General features: G+C 40.3%; 1 protein-coding gene across 13 annotated transcripts in view; it reads right to left on the bottom strand.

Moving 5' to 3' along the window:
• Positions 1 to 1,967: 1,967 nt before the first annotated feature.
• Positions 1,968 to 24,796, bottom strand: part of NCOA1 (nuclear receptor coactivator 1) — a 256,917-nt gene continuing 234,088 nt past the window's right edge. For 10 of the 13 annotated variants that reach the window (XM_063077723.1, XM_063077726.1, XM_063077730.1 and 7 more), the window contains 4 exons: positions 22,872 to 23,046; positions 12,704 to 12,887; positions 8,752 to 8,841; positions 1,968 to 5,003 (listed from right to left, as the gene is read on the bottom strand). In XM_063077723.1, coding sequence (XP_062933793.1) covers positions 4,833 to 5,003; positions 8,752 to 8,841; positions 12,704 to 12,887; positions 22,872 to 23,046 — 620 coding nt within the window. In that variant the 3' untranslated portion in view covers positions 1,968 to 4,832. Of the gene's footprint in view, positions 5,004 to 5,088; positions 5,146 to 8,751; positions 8,842 to 12,703; positions 12,888 to 22,871; positions 23,047 to 24,796 lie in introns of all 13 variants that reach the window. The other 3 variants (XM_063077734.1, XM_063077733.1, XM_063077732.1) reach the window with 3 other exon arrangements.

The raw sequence follows: 24,796 nt of genomic DNA, 5'->3' as shown, positions 1-24,796 counted from the left end.
GTAAGAAATTGTTAGCACAATGGTGGGTATTAGCCTAGTACATTACCTGGCAATTTCTTAACTGCTGTGGAATCTCCGTTGTTAGGGAAGAAGCTACTGCAGGCAAGTATCTCTGTACCTCTGTATCTCCGCTTATCAATGTGTCTATATTGCAACAGCTCATCAAAAGTGGAATAAATACCAAAACCGTGGCCTAGGGTTTTTGTTTTATTCTGTACCTTGGTACCCCTGGACTAGGGGACTGGAATGGACTAGGCACTGGAATATGTGATGGAATAGAAATTATTCCTTTTAGTATTTTAATTCTTTTCGCAAGCCAATGTCTCAGTTGTGCTATGGGTAGATGTGGGCATTGCTTGCTTCTGCTGGTTATACAAATTACCTCAGTTCTGAGACAAGCACAAATGATTAGACCAGAGCCAAACTCCACAGCACAGGAGATTGTCTTCAGAAGGATCAAAAGCTAGAGAAAACTGAGTGCTTCCAAGATCTGATCCAAGAAATCTAATATCTTATAATTCCTCTGCCTCACAAAAAGGATCCTCTGCCAGAGGAATTCTTATACCAGACCCACAAGAAACTCACATTTTCCAAAATTCTTTTAAGCTCAGGGCCAACACTGTGGCTTCACAGAGCCCCTTCATCATTCCCTGTTTAGATATGCAGGGAGGGAATGCCTCTCCCAAACTGTAGTGGGATACCCTGTTGACCATGTGTCCAGGATCACTCCCATTAACTTGAGGCGTCCAAAGGACGGAAGGGGCTGGGTTCTCTATTCTCAGCTTTTAAGTTCTTTCCCTCTTTTTGAGGCCTGTTTTTTAAAGTTATTTCATGTAAGAAAGCATTGGTTAAGGTCACACAATGAGAATAAAGTATGCAGACTCCAAATCAGTCCTAAGTCATAGACCAGAAGAGTGAATCCAGAATTTGCAATTAGGAGACTCGGTTTCAAATCCCAACTCCACTGACAAATAGTAGTGTTTGTGTCATAACCTTATAGAGCTTGCTTTCTCTTTACAACTCCCTCAAAGAACTGCAGAGGATTAAATGAGACCATGTACCTAAAAGCACATCCGGAATTATTACAGTACAAGTTTCTCTGATGTTTTTAACATTGTCATCAGCTACAGAGTATTGTGTAGAAGATGTAAAAGCATGTATTGTGTTGGGATAGGGCTAGTTATGGAAGAGATCTTAGATATAAGCTGGTACAATTTCCAAATGAGGATCCCAAAGCCTAGTGTATGTTCCTCCTGGAGCCAAAGGCTGACTTACTTTCCAGCCCATCAGCTAACATAATTCTAATAACATGCTTATGAGAGCTCAGGAACACTGGTTAACATTTTAAAAACCGGCTCTCTGGGGCTCCTTGTCTCCAGGCCTAGCCATGTCTGGTTCCTCAGAAATCTCACTCTGCTCTCCACTGAGCTGCTTCCTCATCACCCTGCAAACCTCACTTCAAAAGCCATTTCTTTCTCAAGGAAATTTGCCCTGACCCTCCAGGCAAGGCCTCATTAACAAAGCAAATCAGAACGCTCCTTTGTACCGGTTAGTCCAATTGTGGAGAGAACAATCTAGGTCCCCTCATGTGAATATAAGCCCCAGGAAGGCAGGATCCATGTCTGTCTGGATCCTTGAGCATCCCTAGGACCTTGGAAAAAGACAATAAAATGTGCTGAAGGAGTAAAGGACAGAGCTTTGTGTTTCTTCAATCTTGTTAAGAGTTCTGGTTCCAATGAAAATAAAATATATTAAAATATACAAAGAAAACTAATTTAGTGCTGGCAGAAAGGGTTCTGGATGGAGGAATGCTTCCTTTGGCAGTTTTCTTCAATAAAAAGGATTTATGGGGTTAATTAAATCTTCAAGATCTTGAGAGGTACAGGAATGGTCAAGGATCAAGCTTGCTGAATTATTCACTTTATTCAAGTAGAGCTGCTCTTCTGGGAACAGCAGTTAATGTCAACAAGGAAATAAGCACAACTGGCTTTGTAAGCAGACAACTACTACGGGAAAAAAGATTTCACTCCCCCATAGGTTCAGACAACAGCTACCAAATCTGTATGTATTCATGTGCAGAAACGTGTGTGGGAAATACACCCTCCCCTGCCCTTTGCTCTAACCAACTGAGCTAACTAGCCAGCCCCTCCCCTGCCCTTTGGAATCACATTTGCTTATCCCCCTTACCCTGGCCCTATTTAGCTAGGTGTTGGTAGATTTAGGCTGCCTTAAAACACGCACAAACAGGAAACAGTCTAATTTTTATAAAATACATTGTCACATTGAAGGAGCCTCCTCCATTAAGATTCAACATCTGTATCAGTAAAGTTATTAAAAAAACAATAATTGAGAGAGATATGATATCTTGTGGCTATGAAGTGCTGCCTGGACTAGATCTCCTGGGTCAATAAACTGTTTAATCAGCAGATAAATGGCCAAAGTTAGAATTTCCTCAAGGCCTACTATCACAACTTCAATTTAACCTTTTCAGATTTCACCGGGCTGGCTCATATTAGGGTGACTTTGAGGATCTCTGGCTTCAGGGATCCTTTCTTTTATTATCCTTTAATTATCATTAGTCATTTTGGGCTTTGGCAATTCCCGAAGAATGTAGGTTACATTTCTTCCCTGTAAATGAAGAGACAACCCATGAGGTTGTTAAACAAATTCTATTCAGTAGCTGGAAAAGTGAATTTCCTGTGGAATAACAGGAATTACATAGAAGCAAGCAATTTTATTTTCCTCAAATGTAGCAATAATATTAATCTGTACATACATAAAACAAACAGTGCAATTATAAAACCTTGAAGGTGACATGCATACTTTAAGGTGCAGTTAGGATGGGGGAGGATGTTAGCATCTCCAATTTTCCTTACCACTTTTTTTTTTCTAGTTCCTTATGCAAAAGCACTGAGTCAGGAAACTTCATCTGGAATGCTGAAGTTAAAGGTGAACTTCCTGAAGTCTGCACATCTAAACATCACAAACAAAATGGAAATGACTTCCTAGAGCAGTTTGGTAGGGACTAGAGTAATATGGCTGGGCTTTCAAGCTGGAAATGAATGAAATCACGGATGCAAGTTCTGAAAAACTAAAAGAGATAATGTTTGTAACTGAGTGTCCTATTTCTGTTTCATAGTTGTACCCACATGAGCCCTTCCACCAATCTTTTTATTCAGTATAGTTTCTGAATAGATGCTGTTCAATGGAGTTATTTGTAACTAGGGGTGGTGAGATGCAGAAAGAAGGACCTGGGAAAACAGCTTCTTCCTTGAAGTCAGAGTCCATGCTCCTCTTCAACTGTTAGTTTTTATGGCCTTTTCTCTGCCGTGGAAGCAGAGGCAGCTGGTGCAGAATGTCAGACGCTGTCATCCTTCACAGGCCCAGGGATGCAGATACAGGTGAGTGAGCTTCTTCCACAATACCTTTCTCACGCTTTCCTGGCCTTGCAGAGGAGCTTCTAGAACTAGAAAGTCAGTTCACTGGGTCCTTGACTCAGAGGCCAGGATGAGGTGGGATGTGGCAGAGTGACAAGACACAAAGGGAAAATATGGTACCAATTAGCTTCAGAGCAGGATAGAGAAATTTGTATTTGAACTGATGAAAATTCAAATTCCCAAAGTCAATCTAAAAATGAAGATTTTCCTTGAATACTAATCTTCTCTGTATAAGTAGCTGTGCACTTCTGGTTAGATGATCCTAGGGTTACTCTAGGGCAGTATGCTCTAGCTCAGCTGGAACAGCTCTTTCTGGCAGTGGCATTTTGATTTGAACCCCAAAGTAAATTCATACATGGTGTCACAGTTATTAAAATAATGAAATATTACTAGCCAAATGTAACTGCAATTCAATCAATGTTATATTTCACACACAAATTTAGAAAAATCAAGAGTATAAGAAAAGCATAAAATTAAACAGAAGGAAATCAATTTCTACAAGAAATCAAATACATTTACAGTGAGATTTAACAGGAAAAATTAACTACTTGGATCATAAGTTTAATTTTATTTTAAATAACTTTAGCTACCTCAGCCGTTAAAACAATAAAAGCAGATAGAAAAGGCTGCCTTTTTTCCAGATTTAATCAGAAAATTGTATCTACAATAATTGACAGAACTCACTTCTTGTCGTTCACCCATCTCATCAAAAATTATTGCATTTTCCCCCAAACTGTATTTTTTGGATTCCTCTATGAATATACTACTTTCATCCTCTTTCCTGGAGGCATCTTGGTTTAAATCCATCTTTAAAAAAAGGAGAAGGGGTACATATGTGGAGGCAAAATATTCTCTTGAAGCCAACAGATATAGAGTTGCTAGAAGAAGCTGATTGTACACACAAGCTGCCTGGGGTAGGGGCAGGGGAGGGCTGCTGATTTCAAGAAACATGACAGCCTTGGGTGGACGGGCACAGGCAAAGCCCCACAGGCCCCTCTTTCTGGGCAGGGTAGGGACTGAGCTGGTAGAGGTGGAGCTTCATCTTCCCCGTGGAACTTGTCATTTTGGTTCTCCTCCAAAAGCCTTCATCCAGATAAGAAGCCAATGACTGATTACAAAAATAAGAATAATTAAATTTGGCTCAAGAAATGGATTGTCCAACTGTTCTGCCTTGTTATTTTTTCAATATCCAAGGCCTTTACAAAGAAACAAAAACATCTCTCAATCTCTCAACAAAAGTGAACTCCTTTTTTTTTTCTTTTTTTTTTCTGCTCCAAATGCTATGACCTGAAGAATGGCTGCAGATTGAGATATCAAAAATCTCAGAAAAATATATAATATATTTGTATATCTCTGTATGTCTTTTATTTAAATTTCACATTCCTTTAAAAGTGGTTATTCAGTCAGTAGCTGCTGAAGGAGGCTCTTCTGCTGGGCCTGGGGGGTCTGTGGTCCTGACGTGGGTTTTTGAGCTCCCAGTGGACCAGGCTGGTTCAGGTAAGGGTCCCCGCCTACCAGATTCACTGTACACTGGACGTCAGCAAACACCTGAACCTGTTGCACCTGCTGGAACACAAATAAAAGATGTGTTTAGACAGAAGGGTCTGCCCCCCCGGCTTATGAGTGGGTACTACTTGAAGTGGAAACTCACTAGAGCATTCCTCTAGTCTGTAGTCACCACAGAGAAGAACTCTTCTGTCTTCTTGTCCTACAAAAAGAAAATCGCTGCACTCATTTTGCTCAGGGTTCTGGAAAGTTCACACGTTAAAAATAAAATCAAAATTGGAATGGTCACGCCTCCTACAGGGTTGCCATCAATACTGAAAGTGAGTGTCATTGCTAATATTGCCAAGAATGGGAAAAGCCTAATTTCAGAGTCTGGGTATCCAGTGGTGGGTTTTTAAAAACACATGCTATTTGGAAAACTGGTTTAAAAGCATTCTATGGATGACTTTAGAAGGATAAAAAATCTTTATGATGTCAGTGATAAACAAAAGGTTTTAACCCAGTATCAGCAAAATAATACCACCACAACTCAAAAACAGGACATCAGCATTACTAAGGTTAACGTCCAAAAGATTTGCATAGTATCTAAATATATTACTACATAGCTCCTTTACATATTGGCTTTAGAATTACAGCAAAATATCAGAACAATTTTATATTTGACTTTTTTTCTTGATAGACAATCCATTTAAACACGAGATAAAAATAACAGAAAACCTACTAACTGAGAACAGTGTGAATTTTCCCTTTAACTACTTTCAGTAAGAATACATGTATCCCTTAAAAATGTCTAAAGTGGCATAGTTCTAGCATTTTCTATTGATAAAACAAAGCCAGTTAGTCTTTACCAACCACTTATTAAAAAGTCGCTTGTAGAACTGATTAAGGCCAATACCACACTTGTGAATGTTCCAGACCTGTGAATGGAGATGCCTTTTAAGGCATCTAAGTGCATCTAACTAAGTGTCTCAAACTTTTGGCAAACTTGTGTCTCATATTTAATAGGTTCATAAATTATTTTAAACTGGTGATGTATTTCTTTGGTTATTTATCACTAATCCATGCCAATTACTCTCAGCTCTTCTGAAAACTTTTCTAGGATAATCGAGTAAAAGTTGTTTTCTATCGCCCTTCATTGGCCAAATGTCCAATACCCCGACCATCAAATTTCCACATCAGTCTAGTCCCTGGTCTCTTATCCTATTAATCCATTTATATTTCCACTCTACTCCCTCTCACATAAGGCAGACAGACCCCGAGTTGAGCTTTTTCAGTTTAGCACTGTTTCTCTATTCATCCTCCTCTTTCCCCAGTTTCCCAAATTTTGCCTCTTGACCCTATAGGCTCCCCTTGTTATCTTCTTTTTTGGGCTCTTTATCACATGTCTAACCACACTAACTCTGAGTCTATTCTGCAGATGCCTCTGTGTACTCTTCCCACCTTTGTGCTTTATAACTTCCCATCCCTTCTCTTTTCCTTCTGGAGCTTCCCCCAGGCCTTTCTCTCTGCCTTGGTCTTCAAGGCCCTCTGCCAACCACCTTCCTGCTTCTCTATTCTCTGTGTTCTCTTCCTCTTCTCTCCTCTTTCTTGCCTCCTCCACATCTCAGCACTCCTCTCCTGGTCTTTTTCTTGTCCTTTTCTGCACATCTGTCTCTATATTCCTATCTCACTCCCCAGCTTGTTTGGCAAACACAGAAATGGAGCAAATTTCATGATGTAATGGCGGGATACAAAAGAAAGAAGAGTCTTCCACTGAAACTTCATGGGAGCACAAATAATGGTGCTTTTTAGGCACTAATTAAATATATATATATATATGTATGTATGTATGTATGCAAAACATAGGTGCTTTTGTCCCTATATGTCCTAAAAACATTCTTGATGAAGCCATAGTACAACAAACTAGGGAGAAATCCTGCATCTTTAAAATATATATATATATATTTTTAGCCTTTTTGAAATTAAACAAAATTGAAAAGATTAAGCCAAACTCTAAAACACATTTCAGCCATTTTGAACTGTTACTTAAAAGGGAGTGCCTTAGATCAGACTCAAAGGACTTCTTATATTCCCATACCTCTCCAGATAGGCAAAGCAAGACACAAAAGAGCTTCAGATCCAAGTGAAAGGAATGGTGTGAGAGCTGAGTCCCAACCTCTGAAGTTTTTCTAGCATAGTTTTTACTACAATTCAAATACTGTCCCAGGGCTCTGGTAGTTTAAGACTTGGTTGTTTTGCTTTAACTAATTTGTCGAGCTGCCCAGTATGTTTCTTTGTGGGTGTGAGACTTTCAAAAACTTCTAGTGAATGAAGACTGTCTTCACTCACCCATCACCAAATGCCCAATCTTTACTTCAGTAATGCTCAGGCTATGGACACAGCCTCCTCACTGATCTTTCTCCTCCTGAGCTAGCTGCCTAATGTACTTTCCTTCACCTCCTCTGCCCCAAAATGAAGCCTAAACGAGAACTTTTATCATTGTTCCCCAGCAGGTATGACTCTTTATCTGTAGGATTGAATCCAAATCCCTTAGTTTAGCATTCAAGGCCCCTGGAAATTTGCCCCAATCTACTTTACCAATTTTAATTCCTGGGAATTCTTACCATGAACTCTTTACCTTCAGTGGATTTGGTTTCCCAGGACTATGCTAGGATATTACTATTTCCCTGCCTCTGTGTCTTCTACCTCCAAATCCAACCCATGCACTCGCCTCCAACAACTATTACACCTTTCTCCTTCACTTTGCCTTGATAATTGTCCTTGAAGGCCCAGTTCAGTCCAATTTCTTGTGTAAATGCTCTTCTGACCATTTCAGCAATTTCTTCTTTCTTTAAATGTTTATGGCTCCTGTTACTTGTAACATGAATCTTGATAGTTTGCCACCTTTGGCTATGTGACAATTGATGTGCATAAGTCTATATGCTTTATCTTTCAACAGGCCCTAGGTGGTATGGCAGAAACAGCATGGACTTAGGTATTAGAAAGACCTGGGTTTGACCCTCAGCTCTTCTTCTTTCTAGCTTTGTGAATGGCACATGTAGTTAAACCTCCTTGGGTTCAGTTTCTTTATCTGTGAAGAAAAGGACTACTACTTCTTTCATAGGGTTACAGTGAGGCTTAAATGAGATAAAGCATACAGTGCATAGCACAGTGCCTGGCAGATCGTAGGCATTTCACAAATGACACTTCATATTCTCACTTCTCCCCACAGTTCACCTAAGGCAAGGCACACATCTTACTTGTCTTTCTATCTTCATCTGTAGCATATTGCCTGTGTTAAAAAGAATATTTGTTAAGAGACCACAGACTAAAGTAAAGTTACCAAAGTGAATTAAAGCCTCCAAAATTTCTAAATATAAGTTAATATAAGAAAGTGGCCATCTTGATGTTTGTGTTGTTTTGGAGGCAGAGTACACAGCAGGCACTATGTTTTGTTTGAACTGAGATCTTCTGACGTGTTCTGACTATAGATGAGTTTTAGCACTGTGTTTACCTGCAAAATAACAATGAACGGCCACCATTTATGATCCCTTTATCCTATCTAAGCATGGAATTATACCTTCTGAAAGCTTATCTCATTTAACCCTCTCAACAATCCTATAAGCAGGTATCTATTAGTTCTGTGATTACACAGCAGCTCAGGAAAGTTGTGAAACATGCCCACGATGACACAGCTAAGAAGAGTAGAGCCAGGACTCACACCCAGGTCTGATGCCCAAGGTCAAGCTCTTAACCATGATGCTACACAATGTCCTCTGTGTACCTAGAGTACATATGACAGCTCTGGGCTTAGAATTTTCTTACTGACCTGGGTTCCATCTGCTTCGGTTTTGAGAAGGTCAGTGGATGAGAGCTGGTTGCAGTAGAGGCCTGTGTGTCTCAGTGCTGGATCATTTATCTATTAAAGAAATATAAGACCAAATTACAAGCTAGTTGTTAAGTTGAAGACCAAATTCTTCAGTGAAAAACAATCTCAATGAAAAACAATCTCAATGGGCCGAGCCCGTGGCGCACTCGGGAGAGTGCAGCGCTTGGGAGCGCAGCAGTGCTCCTGCCCCGGGTTCGGATCCTATATAGGAATGGCCGGTGCACTCACTGGCTGAGTGCCGGTCACGAAAAAGACAAAAAAAAAAAAAAAAAAGAAAACAATCTCAATGAAAAACAATCTCATTGACAGAAAAGTAATAAGAAGACAGCAAAAATAAAGAGCTTAGCAATTTGCTGTGTTATCAGAAGTCAGGACAGTAGTTCCCCATGCGGGGGCGAAGAAAGTGTAAGGGAACATGATGAGAACCTCTGGGGTGCCTGGTGACTTCCTGTTTCTTGATCTGAGTTGTAGTTATTCGGGTGTGTTCAGTTTGTAAAAATTCATTAAGCATACTTTTCTGTATATTCTTATATATGATACTTCAATAAAAAGTTAATTCAAACACAAACATGCACATGCACACACACAAAGTTAATTAGTGACAGACTTCCACTTCAGTCAAGATTCAGTAACAGGGATCAGATTTATCAGATTTAGTGATTCTGCCTGAATCACTAAAAAACTGGACAAAATATGTGAAACAAAGGCACTCAAGACATTGGTCAAAGGCAATAAAGGACAGTGATCCCTAAGAACTGGGAAAAAATTAAGAGGAGTCCCTACCGTGGCAATTGCTCAGCCTACTGTCTCAAGAACATTTCCAGGCTGCATCTCCTCAACCCAGGCAGAGCCTGGCAGGCTCCCTGAGTTGAGAAGATGCAGCTGGAATCCACAGGGCAGAATATCGAGGAGAGCTTCCCAGAGAGAAAGCTTTGGAGATAATTTGCAGAGGCTCTCAAGTCTGTATTCAATACTGATCTGCCTACGGATGCAGGGGAAAGAGTCACCTGAACAGATGACATGGAGTAATTTCCAAAGACTACAGAGGGCTGAGAATAGGTCCTGGTTCCACCAATCAGAGTGGAAAATGTTATAATTCATGTAGTAAGGTAGCATACTAGAATGGTTTTGCTTCAATAGTAGGGTAAAATTAGCTCTATACTAAATACTCCTTTGGTCCCATCAAAGAAAAAAGCAAGATCTGAAAGGATCAATCCATTCCAAGTAACCTAACCATTTCCCAGAACAAAACTCAAGAATATTTATACGAATATAAACAAGGAAAAAATCACATATCTGGCATTCACATGTCTGCCAGGCATTTAAAGAAGCAGAAAAATATGACCCATAATGAGAAGGAAAGTCAACTGAAATCAGTTGAAATCAACCCAAAATGATGCAGATGACAGAATAGGTGAAGATATCAAGGCAGTTATTATAATAACCATATTACATATGTTCAAGAAGCAAGTGGAAAGACTGAACAGATACAAAAGATATGTTGGGGATGTGGAAGATATTAAAAGGACCCAAATATAACTTCTAGATATGAAAACTACAATTTCTGAGATGAAAAATACACAACATAAAATTAACAGAGCAGACATTGCAAAAGAGAAAATTAGTAAACCTGAAGCTATAGCAATACAAATTATCTAAAATGAAACACAGAAAAAAATAACCAACCTCCCCTCAACTTTCTCAAACCCAGAGAATTAGTGAACTGGGGGTCAACTTCAAGTGGTCTACTATACATAAAATTGGAGTCTCTGAAGGGGGTGGGGCAGTGACAGAAAAAATATTTGAAAAAATAATGATCAATATTTTCCCAAATTTGATAAAAACTACATGTCCATGAATCAAGAAGCTCAACGAACCCCAAGAACAAGAAATATGAAGAAAACCACACCAAAGCATATCATGATCAAACTGCTTAAAACCAGTAGTAAAGAGAAAAATCTTAAAATCAGTCAGAGAGGGAAAAAAAATCTATCATGCACAGAGGAACAAAGATAAAATGACAGTAAATATTGCATCAGACATACTGCAGTGGAGTAACATCTTTAAAGTACTCAAAGTTAAAACTGCCAACCTAGCATTCAGGGGAAAGAACTTTCAAAGATGAAGGTGAAACAAAGACTTTTTCAGACATGAAAGCTGAAAGAATCATCAGCAGACCTGCAGTATAAAACATGTTAAAGGAAGACCTTCAAGCAGAAGGAAAAATTGGAACTACACAAAGGAACGAAGAACATTGAAAGTGGTGACTACATGGGTAAATATAAAAAAAACTTAGTTAAATTTTGATTTAAATTTAAATGTATGACAACAACAGCAGAAGGGGAGAAATGAAAATGTACTGTAGTGAGGCTGTTATACCATACATGAGGTAGTATAATATCACTTGAAGACAGACTGTAATAAATAAAGGATATATCCTATAAATTCTAAAGCAATCAGTAAAATAACAAAAGTTATATGTAGCTAATAAGCCAACAAAGGAAACAAAAAGGAATAAAAGTATTCAATTAAACAAAAGAGGCAAAGATGAAACAAAATGAGAACAAGTAAGATGGGATATTTTAATCCAACCAGATCAATAACCACATTAACTGTAAATGGACTAACCATTCCAATTAAAAGGCAGAGATTACTGAGTTGAATAAAAAAGCAAGATCTAACTATATGAGAAACCCACATTAAATATAATATTTTTACCTAATTCATTATCTGTTTTATTATTTTATTTTAATCTAATGAAGATAGTGAATAATTCTAATAACTGAATAGCAACAAGATAACAAGAAGGACAAGAAACAATCCTGTTTAGTTCTTTTATCATGCTACAAGATATGAATCACTAAGTTGTTGTTTTTTTCCCAGCTTACCTTCTTAGGCTTACTATATAATACCTGGGGAATAGGGATTTAAAAAAAAAAAATTCACATCCAAAAGGAATTCTATATAACAGGTAATCACTGTTTCTATATTTTTAAGACTTGCTACAAATTACGGCTGCATAGTAACAGCTGAGTCACCCTAGTCTACTTTGTGGTTGATGATCTGAATAATGAGAATAGTAACTACTGGGAGCTACCTCAATGATATTCCTATATATCACTTTCAATTTAGTCATTCTCTCCTAAAAATCTGCAGGAGGCTCCAGGATAAACTACAAATACTTTGCTGGCTTGCAACATCCTCCAAAAGCTTACATCATAAATTCTGCTCTAAATATAATATAAATATATTAACATTCATTAAGCTTTTCAACCTCTATTTCTGCCTATGTCATGCTGTGATAACCAACTGTGTATGTTCTTTCCTATTTTCTTTCCTTCTTTAGGCAACTTTTCCACGATGCCTTTCCTAACCAGGCCCTTTTTCTTTTAAACACTCAGTAGTCAATTGTACATACCCATCATCTGACATAAATATGTGTGGTACTATGGGGGTCCATCTCTTAAACAGTTGTTTTCTCCTATTATTCAACTGATTCTTTATTCATATTGTATCTCAACTTGTTAATATGTATGTTCCATAGAGCAATCTTCATACACAGTAAACACTGAATAAATGCTTGGTGAATTAAAAGGGAGAAATGAAGAAAATGTGTTCAGAATATAAAGGGGTATTCCAAGCCAACGTATTATATGTATCATTGTATAATAAATCTAAACCACTAAAATCTCATGAGACTAAAATTTATTAAAGTCTGTCAAAAATTTCCACTGTATATCTTAAAGGCCAGTAATCATCAAAAAATGGTGGAAAAGAAAAAAGAAGCATGGTTATTTCTGATGAGTAACTGTCAATATATGTGATTTTCTGTGCAATAATGAACTGTGTGCTGTGGTATGTGTGTAGCAGGTGTGCCAGTTGTTCCACTTACCTGCTCAGGGCACACGGTGTTCATGCCTGGCATTTGCAAAGAGCTCATCTGCATCTGACCCATCATTGGATTCATGTTCTGAACATTTGTGTTTCCACCTGCCATGGACACGGTGATGCTCATATTGTTGTACACTCCTGGCTGTGCAGGCGTGGGCTGGTTCTGAATAGCTTGAGTGAACACACTGTTAACTCAAAAACAATCCAGATTACATCCACTGATCATGAACATGGGGACAGTGTGACTAGGTTCTAAATTATTAGACAGAATTCTAAATAAAATATTTTACATTCTTAAGTTACATGTAAGACTGTATCTTAATATATAAGGATTGAATATAATTCAGATACATTTTGAACTCTGCCCAAGGACTTTTATCTGGCCCAATAGTAGAGAAGCTAAGCTCTAATTATCTAAATAATTAAGAAAAGAAGTTCCCCAAATAAGTAAATCCTCCAGGTAACTGAAGTTTACCCATTTAACCATCAAAACCATTCTAAAATTGGGCCGGCCCGTGGCTCACTCGGGAGAGTGCGGTGCTGATAACACCAAGGCCCTGGGTTCGGAGCCCATATACGGATGGCCGGTTCACTCACTGGCTGAGCGTGGTGCTGACAACACCAAGTTAAGGGTTAAGATCCCCTTACCGGTCATCTTTTAAAAAAAAAAAAAAAAAAAAAAAACCATTCTAAAATTTATTACACTATTTTATCTTCTTAAACAGAAAATATTTAATATATTCAAGCAAAATGTCTGGCATATATATATAAATCCTCAATAAATGCTCACTGAATAAATTAACAAAGAAATGAAGGCTTCAAGGATAGCATTCTTACACTGTGATTGTTTGTATATCCTCTTAGACTTAACACTTGAGAAGAATGATGGTATCTTGTTCCACTTATTCCTCATCTCTACTAATAAGTGACATATAAATATATTCAGTAAATATCTGATGAATGAACATGTTATGGCCATGGGTTATTATTCAGTGCTGTCAACTGATGAGGTTCATGTTGCTTTCTTATTTATAGGTTTTACTGTTTCTATGCCAGTGTTTTTCTTTTTTTTTTTAAAAGATGACCGGTAAGGGGATCTTAACCCTTAACTTGGTGTTGTCAGCACCACGCTCTTCCAAGTGAGCCAACCGTCTATGCCAGTGTTTTTCGAAGTGCAGTCTAGAGACCATCTACAAGAGAATTGCCTGGGACTTACTAAAAATTGAGACTCTTAGTTCTAACTCTAGCCCTAGTGAATCACAGTTTCTGGGGGTGGGTACAGAATGGTAAATTTCTAACTATTTATGCACTTTAAAATTTAAGAGCCTTTATTCAATGTCCTGCGCTTGCTGTCATTTCCCAAGGTTTTAGTTTCTGGCTGCTTTTAATATGCTATAAACTAAGAGGAAACCAGATGCATATAACCAGATGTTTTTATTTGGCAAACTTAGTGTTTATAAAGACTTCAGAAGTCTCCTCAGGCCTGAACATAGCTTCATATATTTTCTAGGAAGCAAAATACAAGGGTGATTACATTTTTTCAAAGGGTTTGTTTTACTGGTTTCCTTCTTCATGGCCAAGTTCTGGACTGTTGTTGTACCAAAGATCTCAGATGTGAAATCAGTTTCTATTAGCAGGCAGAATAGCACGGAATGAACTCCAAGAAAATCCAATTTGAAACTTTATATTTGAATCCTGAAAATTCTCAGTGATACAACTATATACATCTAAAGGAAAACAGTAGGAATTTTGTCTTTCATATGTTCTATAAAACATCAAGTATTTTATGATTATATACCCTTGTTAACAATAAACTGCTAGTAAAATTCCACCTATTTTAATGTTAATTCCAGATAATTTGATTTTAAAAATGATTTTTCCCATCAATGGCTTACGTATTCTTTGCTAACTCTCAGGTAGGTAAGCAGGATGTACTGATATTTACAGCTTCCAGTAGACTAAGGAAATCACAGTGAAATAAACAAGCCAAGAAATGGCCTATTCTACCATGCCTGAAGAAAAGTAGCAAATTTTCTCCCAAGTAACTATAACACACAAATGCCAACAGAAAATTATATGCCTAGGACATGGTCAATAATGAGTCTGTGGACCATCAATATCTGCACAGTGTGTATACTTGTGGGGCAGTGTTCACACAACCAAAGACGAGGGGGAAAAAAAAACCTATCAAGCTATGCCCATTTTCTAATGAGAACATTTCTGCCTTAGACAATGCTCATTTGTCAAGTGATATAAAAATCACCACTGTGGAGGAACAAGGCTGTGTAAGTTAATGCATGAGAAGCTTCAAGGACTGCAATGATGTCATACTTATTGGAAAAAACCTTAGGGCTTAATTTCCTTTCAAATTTATATTTGGTACTGTATATTAACATTCATTCTTTCAAACTGCTACTCCCAATAGTTTCATTTTTGTTTCTTCCACCAAAGGAAGCTGACCAAGCCCTTCTGCAGTCTCAATCACTGTCCCAGGTCCTGGAAAGGACAGCTGGGTTTACTGGCACCTGAAGCCCAATTATCACAGGACGTCTCCCTCACTTTGCTTTCCTGTCTGCCTCGTGGCAGTGATCACAATTTCCTCAGGGTAACACCAGGTATTTGGTAGCCCCTAAACCATGCGGAAAAAAGAGAAAGATGAAGACTCTGGCCCACAATGGGTTCCACAGATATTACAGGTATTAACAAGCAGGGAGGATTCCCTGGTCAGACTGAGAAACACAAGGTTAAAGAGGACTTCTTTGCCGTTAAAATACTAATAAGCATTGGGAAGTCTCCCACCAGAGGAATGTTGCACAGAAACACTGCCTAGTTCCAGGACACACAGGTTTCGTTTAACCCTTTCTTTCTCTTGCCACCAAGAGATAATGAAAAACAATCATATTACACTGTCTCTGAATTCTACTATATTGTTTTCCTTAACGATTCTTTTATTGTTTCATATTTTAATTCTCTCCAACCTCTCCCCATCTCAAACTAGACTCTTGGTTACCTGGCAGCAAGGGCTGTTTTTCCATGTCCCTCGTGGTATTTTGCACCCCGTGATAGAGAGAGGTGTCACTATCTCTATTAGCATATATGTTAATATGATTCCTGTGTTGACTAATGAGCTTCTACATGTGAAACAAATAAGTGTGGATGTTTGAAAAGCTGGTGGTAATTACTTTCTTTCCCAAAAGATTTGGGAAAATCAAAGTTCACAGAAACTACTAAAATACAACAAAATCCCTGGCCACATTTGAACCTGAATCCAAGAGGTGGCTTAAGAATAGGGTTTTTTGGGCCGACCCCGTGGCGCACTCGGGAGAGTGCGGCGCTGGGAGCGCAGCGACGCTCCCGCCCCGGGTTCGGATCCTATATAGGACTGGCCAGTGCGCTCACTGGCTGAGTACCAGTCACAAAAAAGACAAAAAAAAAAAAGAATAGGGTTTTTTGCACTCATTCATTCAGTAGATGTGTATGAAGTGCCTACCTGTCCTAGAGGATGGAGACGCAGAAGCAAACAAGAACTAAGTCCTTGCTCTTCATAACAGAGAAAGGACTTTGCTTATACTCTAGTTGGAGGAGATGGACCATAAATATATCACCTATTGTACAATATGTCAGGTGTTTGTCACTATGAAGAAAAGTGAAAAACGAAAAGGAGGGCAGGGGTAGAAAATGGTGTGATTTCAGATGGTCAGGGAAGTGTCATAAGCTGACATTTAAGGGGAGGCTTGAAGTGTGAGAGAGCAGACCACGTGGCTACTGAGGGAAGAACCTTCCAGCAGAGGGATTAAAAGCTGCAAATGGCTTGAGTTTGCAATGTACTTGGCACATCTGAGGAACAGAAGAATGAACTGAAGCCAGTGTGGCAGAGCAAGTGATGAGAATAGAAGATGAGGTCAGAGAGGTATGTGGGAGCAAGGCGCTGTAGGGCTTTAGAGCCCCTATTTCATATTTTGAGTAAGTTGGGGGCGACGGAGAGTTCTGACGAAAAGACTAACGTACTGCCTCATGTTTTAAAAGCATCACTGTGGCTACCATGTAGAAATTAAGGCATAGTGGCCCAAGGGTGGAAGGAGGAGACAGGAGGCTCCCACAACAGTCCAGGAAAAAGATGATGGTGGCTTGCCCTACAGTGTGCACATGGAATAGGGAAGAAGGGAGAGCTGCTAAGAAGCTGACAGGATTTGCTGTTGTGTTTGATGTGGTACATGAGAGAAAGAGTAAAGGTTTTTCTTCTGAACAACTGGAAGAATGGAGTTGTCATTTACTGAGATGGGGAAAGTGTGGGGAGCTGCCCACGTCACACCGTAATCGCCATTACAAGATGGCGCCGGCCGACACTGACAATCGGCAAAAACAAGTCTAGAGCGCATGTGCTGGGAATTTCCCCACCTCTAGTCTCCGCCCCACCTGTGGCGTCAGCTGGGCCGATTGGGCAGCCACCAATCAGATGGGAACACGTCCTAGGCGAGGGACTGTCTCTATATAAGGGGCGCGGCTCCCCTCGCTCGGGGTCTCCATTTCTTAGCAAGCTTATGCTCTTCCTCTCAAGAGGCATTAAAGCTAAACTGCAGAAGGATCCTTTGTGTGCCGCGTCGTTCTTGCTGGCGAGACGGTAGCGCGGGACATCTGGTGCCGAAGCCCGGGAAAAAACTTGTGACATCGTCAGCACCTTCGGAGACCCCCTGGTGACAGGGAGGATTCAGAACTGCAGGAGGGTAAGTTCAGAGAGGTGTGTCTGTTCTTGGTCTGGGGTGAATTCGGTTAGATTACAAGGTTTTAGACTCATCCCTTGGTGTGGTCAGACTGACGTAGATAAGCAGCTGCACCTGAGACCCGTGTGAGCCTCTCGTACATAAGGGAGCGGTGTGTCTCACAGCGCCTCCTAAAGCAGGGCGCGTTATGGGTTCTACGCAGTCTATGGTTACCGCGTTAGAGGCTGTGCTGAGACAACGTGAGATCAAAGTAGGGGGCCGTGTACTCAGAAATTTTGTGAAAGAGGTAGATCGTGTGGCGCCATGGTATGCCTGTTCCGGCTCCCTAACCTTGAGCTCTTGGAACAAATTGGGCAAAGACCTTGACCGCAAGTACGCAGAGGGAGACCTACGTCAGGGCACCAAGACCATTTGGAAGTTCATTAAGAATTGTTTGGAGGATGAAGGCTGTAAACCGGTAGTGACAGAAGGACAAAATATATTAGAGGAAGTCCAAGACAGCATGTCAGAAACTGAACGGAGTGAGAGGATGGGTACCCGCAAGAGGAGAGACGTCTCCTGTAGAAAAAAGTGCCCTCCCGGTAAGTCTACGGACGAGGGAGAGATTCTAAACCATCAAAGTGATGTTCCCGGAAAATCTGCCGGGGAGGAAGGGGTTTTAAACCCCCACCAAAAGAGAAAAAACAAAAGAGAGCTTTACCCTGTAGGAGAGCTGAGGGCCATAGACCAAGGGTTGGAGGACTTAAATCTACATGAACCCGACTCTGACTCCCTCAGCCCTAGCGAGGAGTCCGATTTAAAGGAGGAAGCTGGGGGCATGCCACCTTTGAGTGGAATACGTCCGAGACTTTTGAGTCTTCTGTTTCTGTCCAAAGGTACGGACAAAATACGTCTGTACCATCGACACCAGTCTGCCTTTTCCCCCCTTTCGTGTTTATTTTAGTTCAGGATGCAGTACAGGAAAATCAGATTACTTGCACCAATGAATCCTGCTTTATGCACAGTGTTGGAATGCTACTGGGTTTAAATTGGCTGTGATTGCGCGAATGCCTAGGTGGGTTCCCGTTCCTGTGGAGGCCCCTAATGCTATGTCCTTATTCAGGCAAAAGAGGGATTTTGGTTTCACCGCAGCAATTGTTACCGCTGTCTCCTTGGCGGCAGCTGCAGCTACAGCTGCGGCTGTGTCTTTGGGTACCACGGTTCAGACTGCCTCCACATTAAATAATTTGTCCTCTTCTGTTGCTCAGGCCCTGAACACACAAGCTGCGATAAATGCTCAGTTAAAGGGAGGATTAATGGTGGTTAACCAGCGGGTAGATCTAGTACAGGAACAAGTAGATGTTTTGTGGCAAGTAGCACAGTTGGGGTGTCAGTGGAAATATTCAGGATTATGTGTAACCAGCATCCAATATGAAAATTTTACCAGGGCGGCAAATTTGTCTCATCAATTGTCTAAGTATCTTTTAGGAAACTGGACAGGGAACTTTGACGACCTGATGCAAGAACTGCGCTATGCCATCGTGTCTGTGAATTCAACAAGAGTGGATGCCTCCTTTTCAGCTGGACTGTCCTCCTGGATCACAACTGCCATGGCACATTTCAAGGAATGGGTGGGGGTGGGGTTGTTTGGAGCGGCCCTCTGCTGTGGACTAGTGTTCCTTCTTTGGCTGGTCTGTAGGCTGAAAGCCCAAACACAAAAAGACAAGGTGGTCATTGCCCAAGCACTTGTGGCTCTGGAGCAAGGAGCCAATCCCGATATTTGGCTATCTATGCTCAAAGACTAGTCCCCCCCCCTCTTTTCGGCTGGCCTCCCTGAAAACTGATCAGTGGGGTTCGCCCTGGCTCGTGCTGGCCCACAATTCACAATTCAGAGTCCGCTCCAGTAGATCCAGAGACGGGCAACTTCCCCCCAGACGTGTGCCGACCTAAGACATGGTGCCTGGTGGCGATAGGGTTAACCTTTGACGGGTAAGGTCACGGCCTGAGGTGGGTCGACCTAAGACAGGACTACTGGCTAGACATGTTGTGGCCAATGAGCTTGCTCCAGCCTCTTAATGTAATAAGAAAGGGGGAGATGTGGGGAGCTGCCCACGTCACACCGTAATCGCCATTACAAGATGGCGCCGGCCGACACTGACAATCGGCAAAAACAAGTCTAGAGCGCATGTGCTGGGAATTTCCCCACCTCTAGTCTCCGCCCCACCTGTGGCGTCAGCTGGGCCGATTGGGCAGCCACCAATCAGATGGGAACACGTCCTAGGCGAGGGACTGTCTCTATATAAGGGGCGCGGCTCCCCTCGCTCGGGGTCTCCATTTCTTAGCAAGCTTATGCTCTTCCTCTCAAGAGGCATTAAAGCTAAACTGCAGAAGGATCCTTTGTGTGCCGCGTCGTTCTTGCTGGCGAGACGGTAGCGCGGGACAGGAAAGTAGAAGAGAAGCAGGTTTAGGGGAGAATATAACACTAGTTTTTGTCACGTTAAGTTTGATATGTCTATTAGACTTTTAAGTGGAGATTCTGTTAGGCAGTTGGATATAAAGTGTTACATTCAGGGGAGCTGTCTGGGCTGGAGACTTAAATTTGGGAGTCATAAGCATGGAGATAGGCGATTACAGTGATAAGACTGAGTGTTGTAACCAATGGAGTGAGTAGATATGGGGAAGGCGTCCTAGAATGAACCCTGGGTCCCTCAAATGGAGGTCAGGGAGATGAAGAAGATCCAGCAAAGCAGACTAAGAGATAGGAGAGTCACCTTTTTCAAGAAAGTTGTTGCAGAAACCAAATGAAGAAAGAGATTTGAAAAGAATAAATGTTCAAATATATGTCAAATGTTACTGATGAGCACTGCACCGGCATTGTAGAAGATGTTAAACACCTTGACAAGAACACTTTTGGAGCAATGGTAGGGACGAAGGCGTGACTGCTTCAACAAGGACTCAGGGGAGAGGAAGTGGATAGAGAATAGTGTTTTAAGAAATTTAACTGTAAAGGGGAGCATGGACATAGTGAAGCATCAGTATGACTATTTTTTCCAACCCATATTTAAATGCTAAGATGGAGGTATGGAGCAAGAGTTTAGTTGGATTTCATTAAGAAGAGTTTGGCCAGACACAAGTGCAAAAAGGGGAGAGCTGGGCAAGGGAATTGAAAGTACCCATAAGGGAGTAATTATAATGATGGACCATGGAATCTAAAGTGAGTAAAGGAAGTTGGGATTACAAAACATTAGGAGACTAAATTCCTCTTGCATGTTACAGAAACAATTCCATTCCTACCTAATTTATAAATGGTCCTCACTGAGAGCTACACAGTTCTCTAACAGGAAGATTTCCTCTCTCACCTTTCAATGAACTTTAAAAGAACACAGTCGTATGTTTTAAACTTTAACTGCCTTACTTATTATGTTGTCAGATCAAACTGCTTCCCTGTCATTAGAACCAAGACACAACCAAATTAAAATCCTTACAAAACTCAAGTGATGTGTGAAAAGTTCAGCAGCCAGGATTTAGAAAAAAAAAAAGACTTTAGTGAGATAATTCTAAGCAAAAAGGGTAAGATGTGTGGAATATACTAAAAAGCATATGTACTTCACAGGGCCTGGTTTTCCAAAGCATTGCAGTTTCAAATATTGACCTTGCAAAGGACAGGAAATTTTCCCCAGGCTATTGAATCTCTTTTGCAAGATAAGAATTATAACACAGTAAGGTTGCTGGCTCAAAAACAGACAAGTTACTAATTGATATGTAAAGTTACTAAAAAGCTGCTGGAGAGAAAAGGAATGTTCCCTAAATCAAGCCTTTGTTAGTGGATCACTTAATTGCCTAACGGAATGTCATCTGACTTGTTTTTACTGAATGTTACCAGCTTCTATTGTAAAACTTGTTAAAGGGTACTTAGCAAAATCCCAATTATGTCCCTTCCTGTAACTTCTTGGTCTGGAGAATAAAGGCAGGAAGAGAATCCCAATTCATGGTTAATTTCCCAAATGGAAGAAATGCCTCACGCTTAAGGAAGTTCTGGGATATTAACCCATTTCTGGGGCTTCTCACTGCTCAAAAGAGATGGGCTTTGAGTAACCTTTGGCGGCTCTGTCACCCAGTGGAAAAGAGGTGACAAATCTGTGGGAGGCAAAGCAACAAGATGAGGCCACTGAAAATCTAGAGATTCAAAAAGGTGTAAGGCACTGCGTCAGTGCCTGGGGGCCTGCTGTGGACTTGAGGCATGGAGAAGGCGACTGAAACCCCCTCCCACAAAAAGGCACACTGTGCCAGCGTCTTGGGGCGTGCCTCAGGACCGAGGGTAAGGAGCTGGGGACTAGACCCCCCTCCCACAACCAGGCACACCCTCAGGATCCACTCGGGGACCCAGGGCATGGAACCGGGGATCAGACACTCTCCACAACCAGGCACACTGCCAGCACCACGGAGCAGGCCAAAAAAATGTCCCCTATGTGGGTGGCCCACCACAGCCACCACGATAGCCATGGCTGCCGTGAAGACGGCTAGATGCCACAACCACCACGCAGATGGTCCACCAGCCACTGGAGTGAATTGACACAAGGAGAGTCACCAGCAGAGATAAAGAAAGGAGGAGGATGTCTGTCTCCACAGAACCCATTTCGTAGTGACGGGAGAGACATCTGCTCTATGATGGTATTGGGGGACCTGACCATGCCTCTCAGCATTGGACAGATCATTAGGGCAGCAAATCAACAGAGTAACCATTATTCTTTCAGAGGGTAAGAAGAAATCTAGGGTGATTAGAGGGCGCAGGGGGAGAGGAAGGGGGATGGGGCAGGATTGGACAAAGGGCATAAAGAATAATTACAATTTGTAACTATATATGCCAGTAATATTGATTTGATCAACATATCTCAATGTTGAACCACAAAAATATGTATAATCAATTTTGATTCAATTAAAAAAATTTTTTTTAAAAAGGGGGTAAGGCAGAATGACCCAAGAAGTGTTAAAACCTTTTGTTGATGGTATGAAATCTTTTAAACATACTGAAGAGAGTGAAACCTATGTGCACACTACTCAGCTCTATTGAATTCTAACATTTTGCCTTTCTTGCTGTACGTTTGTAAGATTTTTGAGTATTCTTATAAAAAAAGACTTTTTTAAAGGGTACTCATTTCTACATCTGTCCAAGGAAGCTTTGTCACTGATGGGAGTTGATAATATTCTTCAGGTGTGCTGGGACCCACTAGACTACTTTTCTGTACTGTAAACACACAAATTTGCCTTAAAAATGATTTTACTTAAAAGATTTAAAAATCACTATTTTTCTTTGCTATTACATAAAATTCTATTTTCTTCCATTATGCAAATGGCAGTAGCCAATAATCTTCTCTTTAGACTGAAAATACAATCAGCCCATGACAGCATGGCTGTTCTTATGTGCTGCAGATTATTAGGGATGCTCATATATAAAAACTGCTCGCTTACTTGTTGTTTCCTATTGCTCCTTGCTGCCAGGCCTTCATGTCTGGAGACTGGTATCCAGAAGCAGGTGGAGTTTGCTGGAGGAGAGAACTCTGAGGAGGAGGGATTGGCATTGGTACCATGGAGCTCCCAGGGCTTAGAGTTGGAGCAAAGTTGGCCTCACCTTGGGGAACCATTCCTGCAAATTGACACAAATTAATCTATGTGAATACACTATAAATTTATTAACCCCATAAAAGAAAAAACCCAGAAGGATCTGTCACAATATAGTTAAAAATATCTTATACAACAGAGTAGGGAAAAAATTTAGTCACTTAAATTAAGGTAGGAAATCTCACTATACAGACATAAATAAATATGTAAGTTTGGAAGAATGTTTTTCATTCACTAAGATGTTGATTTGTGTAGCAGGATTATGTATGTTTTTTCTGTTCTTTTTTGGTAACAAGAATTTTTTTTTTTTAATGAAATATTTATTTATTTATTATTATTATTTTTTTTTTAAATTTTCTTTTGTCGATATACATTGTGGCTGATTATTGCTCCCCATCACCAAAACCTCCCTCCCTCCTCCCTCCCCCCCCCAACAATGTCCTTTCTGTTTGCTTGTCGTATCAACTTCAAGTAATTGTGGTTGTTATATCTTCTTCCCCCCCACCCCGGTTTTTTTTTGTGTGTGTGTGTGTGTGTGTGTGTGTGTGTGTGTGTATGTGTGTGTGTGTGTGTGTGTGTGTGTGTGTGAATTTATATATTAATTTTTAGCTCCCACCAATAAGTGAGAACATGTGGTATTTCTCTTTCTGTGCTGACTTGTTTCACTTAATATAATTCTCTCAAGGTCCATCCATGTTGTTGCAAATGGCAGTATTTCATTCGGTAACAAGAATTTTTAAGTGTAAAAAACATATATGAACATACACTATTTGTGCAATAAAAGTTACTTGAAAAGGAAAAAAAAATTAGATAAGAAAAACCCATGTGTGAAAATGAAAAATACTGAGAAAGTTTTGTTGGTCACTCCTCCTTAGTCTTCTTTATGGGCTCTTATCTTCTCCCCCTTTTTTTTAAGCTTTATTGAGACATAATCTACACATGCTCATTGTAACTGCACAATTCAATGATTTTTAGTAAATTTATAGCATTATGCAACCATTACCATAATCCACTTTAGACATTTTCATCGCCCCCAAAATTCCCTTGTAGTCAATTCCCGTTCTCACCTCCAGTTCCAGGCAACCACTGTTCTGCTGTTTCTACAGACTTGCCTTTTTTGGGAAACTTTATATAAATGTTAAAGTTTGTGGAAAACAATTAAAAGATAATATGAACCTTCCCATGAACTTTTTGAAGTACCCTCGTATATGTGATGGGGGAAAAGATAACTATCATTTTCTGGATATTATCCTGTGGGGTTAAAGTTAAATAATAAATAAAAGACTCCAAGTACATCAGCATGCTTTTTGATATTCCGTTCTGGCCTCATTGCACATTTTAGCTGTTCATGTTGGAATGGACAGTTTTTCTTACCAGATAACCTGTTTTTGTTTGTTATTTTTTAAATATTGGTCTTTTTGTTTTATTTAACTGCTTTTTAAAAGACTTTATTTTCTAGAATAGTTTTAGGTTCAAAGCAAAATTGAGAGGAAGGTACAGAGATTTCCCATATAACCCTTGCCCCCTGACATTATGAACATCCCCCACCAGAGTGGGACATTTATTACAATCAATGAACTCACACTGACATATTATTACCATCCAGTGTCCATAGTGTACATTAGAGTTCACTCTCGGTGTTGCATATTCGATGGGTTTGGACAAATGTATAATGACATGTGTCCACCATTATAATATCATACAAAGAAGTTTCATTGCTCTAAAAATCCTCTGTGAGATGACCTAGTTTTAGTAGAAAGAACCAACTTGTGGAA

Source organism: Cynocephalus volans, chromosome 14, assembly GCF_027409185.1.
Source record: "Cynocephalus volans isolate mCynVol1 chromosome 14, mCynVol1.pri, whole genome shotgun sequence".
NCBI lineage: Eukaryota > Metazoa > Chordata > Mammalia > Dermoptera > Cynocephalidae > Cynocephalus > Cynocephalus volans.
The sequence above is the reverse complement of the archived record's forward strand: the minus strand, read 5'-3'. Positions and strand labels throughout refer to the sequence as shown.